Raw genomic sequence first — 5,157 nt, forward strand, 5'->3', positions numbered from 1 at the left:
GGGTTCCATTCTCAGCAAAAAAAAAAAAAAAAAAAAGACATCAATAGAGAAAGGGTTCGAAACTCTAGTCAAGGGGAGCTTTATCTCCTGCCTACCCAGCAGAATCCTGACAAATCTCAGTAACCGTACACTTGGCTTTAGAAGGACCCCGGCACCCCTAACCATCTGATGCTCTTCCAAGTAAAGGCTCATGCTGTCGGTTTCCTTGAGAGGCTCCGGGGTAGCAGGAATGGCAAGGCTTCCGTGGAGAGGAAGGGGCCTCTGTCAGACTCACTAAGTGAGCTTCACAAGAGCAGCCCAGTGTCCTTGAGTTCCCGCTCCCTCCCGGCACTCCCCTGCAATACTTTCACAAGTTGTAACCTGGCTGCCTGGCTCTCCAAAGCCAGAAATATGACAAATATTCAGATAAGCCAGTGGAATTCAGAGCGCAGGTCTGTGATTTCGTGAAGACTGCAAAGCACGCTCTGGGCTAGTGTCTCCTCCCCAAAGCAGCAGAGTTCAAATCCTGCACCCAGCAATGTACCCCTGTGCAGAATGAATTCAAGAATTCCACTCATAAAGGGATAGCGTGGTATGTAATGTACAGTTATGATATCCTTAGAAAATTTTTGCTTTCATGTTTAAGAGGCTTAAGGTGAGGCTCATTTTTAGTTTCAAGTTCAACTTTTTTTTTTTTTTTTGTAATGGCAGAGTAGTGTTGTAAAAAGAGTTTGAGGTTTGGCATCAGACCCATTTCTGAATCCCCAATTCTGGCATATTCTGAGGTAATGTACAGTTTACAGGAGATGTAACGGATTAAATGAGGTAGTTGGTGACATTCCTAGCACATGACGGGGGTGGGGGTGGGGTGGGGGGGTGGGGATAGAAATGCAGGGCAGGCCATACCCTTCCTGCTGATCCAGCCATCCTCCCTTAAGGTTGGAGGTCTTTATAATTCCCTAGGACAGTCACTCTCAGGCTGCTCATTCACAGCGGTGGAGAGAAGGAGTTAGTCCTCTTGGCCATGTCTGTACTTAGCCTTCTCCTGTCTGGACACATTTTTTAAACATGTGCTTTTCTATATTAGATGCTATTAGAGTCTTGTACTCCCCTGTTATGTACAGGACTTCCTCCCGAAGTCTCAAAGAGACCCGACCTTTATTAAATACCTCAAGTGCAACAAATCCTTAGCAGCTCACAAAGATTTCAGGGCCTCCAAAACTGGCAAGAAGTTCGGGGAAATCACAGGGAAATCCATTCGCTGCATGATTAATCCTGGGTGAGTTGGTCCCGGAAAAGCGCACATGGGTTGGCAGCAAGCAATGGCTTGCAGAATTTCACAAAACAAACTGTCTAACGGACAGGCCCCAAAGTACATGTTTTGGACCAAAGTTCAGAGTGAGGGTGGGGCCGGACAATTGAGGAAAACGCCAGATGTGTGGACAACCGTCTTCTTTTGAATCCACGAACGCCCCAAGAGATGACACATGGGACCAGATTATAAAACTGAACCAGATTATAGCACTAGATGGGAGAAACCCAGTAGGGCCCAGTACCCTAAGAGAAGGATAATAACATTCATCACCATAATTGCCCCCAGCCCAGCTCCCCAACAATAGCTCAGCTCAATGAAGTTAGTCATCCATATTCAAGTCGCCTCACTCATTATTCCCAGACAAAAACCCTGCTGGGCCTCAGCTCCTGCCCAGTGCAGCTTCCACACACAGCCACCCCCGCCCCTCCCCAGGCTGCCCACCCCAATGGGGCTTCTTTCTTTCTTTTTTCCTCCAGTCCTGGGGATGGAACCCAGGGCCCCACACACATTAGGCAAGTGCTCCACAGCGGACTCCATGGCATCCCAGCCCCGCATCCCAGCCCCGGGCTGGCCTTGATTCTTTATCAGTGGACTTTCTAGCTATTTTTTCAAAGATTGCACACCTCCTTCTAGGAGTACTTTTGATGTTTAGGAACTGGCTGGACATGATTACAACTAACCCTAGCCCTGGGGGAAACAAAGGACCAGGAAGCCTAGGCCTGTGTTTCCTGGGAGGCTAGGATGTGTGGCTCAGGTAGGTTCCTCCCTCACCTGCTGAGTACAAAATGTTGTCATGTGCACATTGTCTGGCCAAAATGGAAACGAAATAAAGAACTGTATATATTCCAGTGGAAAGAGAAGTTCCAAAGATAGGACAACCATGAATAGCTCATGGCCCCTGTAAACAGAGTGGTTCAGTCTCTTTGAAGCAGACACCCTGGCACAAGAGCACTCTGTATAATTTCCCTAAGTCTAGGGGTTCTTGTCTGCCCTGGAATTATAGAAATGCAGGCTGGGCACCCTGGAGACCACACCCTCTCCAAGAAAGACTCTCCTGGGGCTAGGCCTACCTAGATCTTCAATATGGAAAACCTTCAGCAACCTCCAGCCTCAAAGATCAATAGCTTGCTTACAATTCCTTCAGCCAATATTTGGTGAGCAACTATTATTATCAGACATTGTCCTGACCCTGGGGAGCAAACCTAGATGCATCGGAGTCCTCTGGAGCTTACATCAGGGAAACAGACACAGATAAAAATCCCAGAAAAGGAGTAAAATACTGAAAGGTGTTCATGGAGATCAGCACACAGCACACTAGGAAGAAGGGGGCAAGAGATAAGGAGGGGCAAGAAGAGGACACAGGAGAGGGGAACGTGTGGATGGTGGCCTGGCCATCAGACTGAGTCCACTTAAAGTCCAAGGAGTCACAGACAGGAATTCTGTCATTGACATTTTGGGCCCGTTCAATATATGGCCCCAAACCCACTTAAACCTCAAGGTTTGTAACAGTGCTCCAGGGCTGGGGTGTAGCTCAGAGGCAGAGCACTTGCTTAGCTTGCTCCAGGCCCTGGACTGGGTCCCAGCACTGAAGAAAGAGAAAGCAGAACAACCGTCTTCCATTCACCACCACCACCCCCCACCGCACCCAACACACAGTACCTTCCCTTAAGAGGTGAGGCCTCTTCCAGTCTGTCCCCAAGAAGGTGGGGCACACAGGGGAGACCTAGGCCACCGCAGCGGGGACACTCTCCCAGGACCAGCCCTCCTGATTGGGATCCTGGGGAAAGCCCAGGGGCTCTGACCTATGCAGAAGCCCCTGGCTGCCATCTTCTGTGAGCTTATCTCTTGTGAGCTGACCCTTTGGGCGGCCCCTTCTGTCCCCACTCTGGCCGCCTGTGGATTCCAGGGCGCCTCCTGCCACACCCACTCCGCTGTTTCTTTGGGACGTGTCCCCAGCTAAGCCGCTCGTGGGCTCCTCTCCTCCTCCGCGATGCGGGGCCGGCTCGCGTGCAAGCGCACCCCCGCGCTCCCCCAGGCGACCTCAGACCCCGGGCCCAGCATTGCAGCAAGTCTCCGCTCGCGGGTCCCCCACCAGCAACTGCTGGCGGCCACGATCGCTGGCGCTTACCTCCCTGCGCCGGGACCCAGAGCCACGCGCTCCCCAAAACCAAGAGCAGCACGGGAGCCTTCCACATCTTCCCCGCAGACTCGTCCTCTCTGTGGCCGCCTGAGGTGTCCGTGCTGGGCAGATGGAGAGGCGAGCAGCCTGGGCCCAGCCTGGAGGAGCGCGAGCCTGGGGTGGCCGAGTTCCCGGGCCGCGGCAGCACCGGGCGCAAACTTCGCAGCTGGCAACTTGGGAGCCGAGTCAGCGTTTATCTTTCCCGAGGAGGGCGGGGAGCGGGTGGGCGTCAGGTGGTCCCGGCCGGGCGCACTGGGACCGCCCTCGGGCTCTGTTTGGCTAGCGCCAAAACGATGATCTCAGGCCAGGTTTAAAGTTACAGGGCCGCAGCTGCGGGGACCCAGCCCTGGCAAAATGGGCTTTTTTATTCTGTTCAAGGACCAGAGGGAAAGGCGCCGCGTGCAATAAACGGTTTTGCTTTTTAATTTTTTTTTTAAATTGCTCTATTTGTTATTCTGTTTTTAAGAGGAAAGCACAAGCCTACATTTTTCTTGTCATGGGCTGAAGCGAGAAGTAAACTGATCCTTGGGTGGTCAGTAGTTTTAGAACCAAGCATGGAATTGTTCTTTTGTAAATATTGAATTTGATGGCTTAAAAAAAAAAATTGGCCGTCATCTGGGTGGGCGAGAGGCAGCTCATGCCGGTAAATTGCACCGTTGTCCACCCAACCAGGATGGGCAGGCTCAGCTGGCTGGAGGGGAGCATGGCTTATTTTGGTGGCTTTGGCAATTTTGAAGAAGAGCGAGCTTCAACTGTCCCCACCACCCCCAAATCCGTAGCTGCAGACCGGCCGGTGAGCAGTCAGATCCGGCCTGGACAGGTGGTCACTCACCTGTGTCTACTAACAGCTTGGGCTCATCCTTTTAATCCCACACTTTGGCCCCTTTATCTCCACTTTATTGGTTTAAGCAATCTTTCCTTGATCTCAAGCACTGAGTATGGGCAACAAGAAAAGAACTGTCAATTGTCGGTATTTTTTTTTCTTTTTTTTTAAAGAATTGGATTTGGGGGGGTGATCTCTGCACCCAGTTGCCTCAAAATTCCATTCAACAAAACAGTCAGAAGATTAGCACCCCCCCCCTTCCTCAAGCACCACACCAGGGGTACAGTGGGTTGTTTTCAGATCTTCATCTTTGATTCCCCCTCATTCTAAATTTATCTTGTCCTAAGCATCACACCAGGGAGATTGTTTTAAATGCTCAGATTTCTGGGTTCCAAACGAAGCTCATTAAGTCAGACCATTGGGGGAATTTCTAGTTTAAACCAGTATCCCAGGGAGAACATGACCAGGGGAACAGTTGGAAAACCCTGCCCTCTAGTAGCCCTTCCCTGGGTGAATCACTGGGGGCTGGTTGCCACACTTGCAGGTGCAGGAGAGTCTCATCCTGGGGCTACAAGATAGGAACTGAGTCCCTGAAGCATGGAGAAACCTGGAGGGGGAAAGATACTCTTTCTGATCTGAGCCCCCTTGGTGATTCTTTATTATTATTTCTCCCGCATGAATACTATTTGTGGAGCGATGCCTGGGGCTAGATTCTGGTTCCAGGAAACCCAGACCCTAACCCTTTTCCCAGTGATGTGTCCAGATTCTAGAAGGTTCGTTCCATGACTTTGTGGTAAAGGATGAAGGAGGGGGAGATAATAGGGAGTAGGGTCCTGTTGGGGGCACTGGAGAAGGGGAGAG

The 5,157-nt window shown here is 51.1% G+C and overlaps 1 protein-coding gene across 2 annotated transcripts in view; it reads right to left on the reverse strand.

The window, feature by feature from the left end:
* Pdpn (podoplanin) overlaps positions 1–3,671 on the reverse strand; it is a 27,835-nt gene extending 24,164 nt beyond the window's left edge. The window contains exon 1 of one of the 2 annotated variants that reach the window (XM_048816296.1): positions 3,423–3,671. In XM_048816296.1, coding sequence (XP_048672253.1) covers positions 3,423–3,489 — 67 coding nt within the window. In that variant the 5' untranslated portion in view covers positions 3,490–3,671. The remainder of the gene's footprint in view (positions 1–3,422) is intronic. The other variant, XM_015485684.2, reaches the window with a different exon arrangement.
* Positions 3,672–5,157: the final 1,486 nt, after the last annotated feature.

This window comes from Marmota marmota, unplaced genomic scaffold, assembly GCF_001458135.2.
Source record: "Marmota marmota marmota unplaced genomic scaffold, marMar, whole genome shotgun sequence".
Lineage (NCBI taxonomy): Eukaryota > Metazoa > Chordata > Mammalia > Rodentia > Sciuridae > Marmota > Marmota marmota.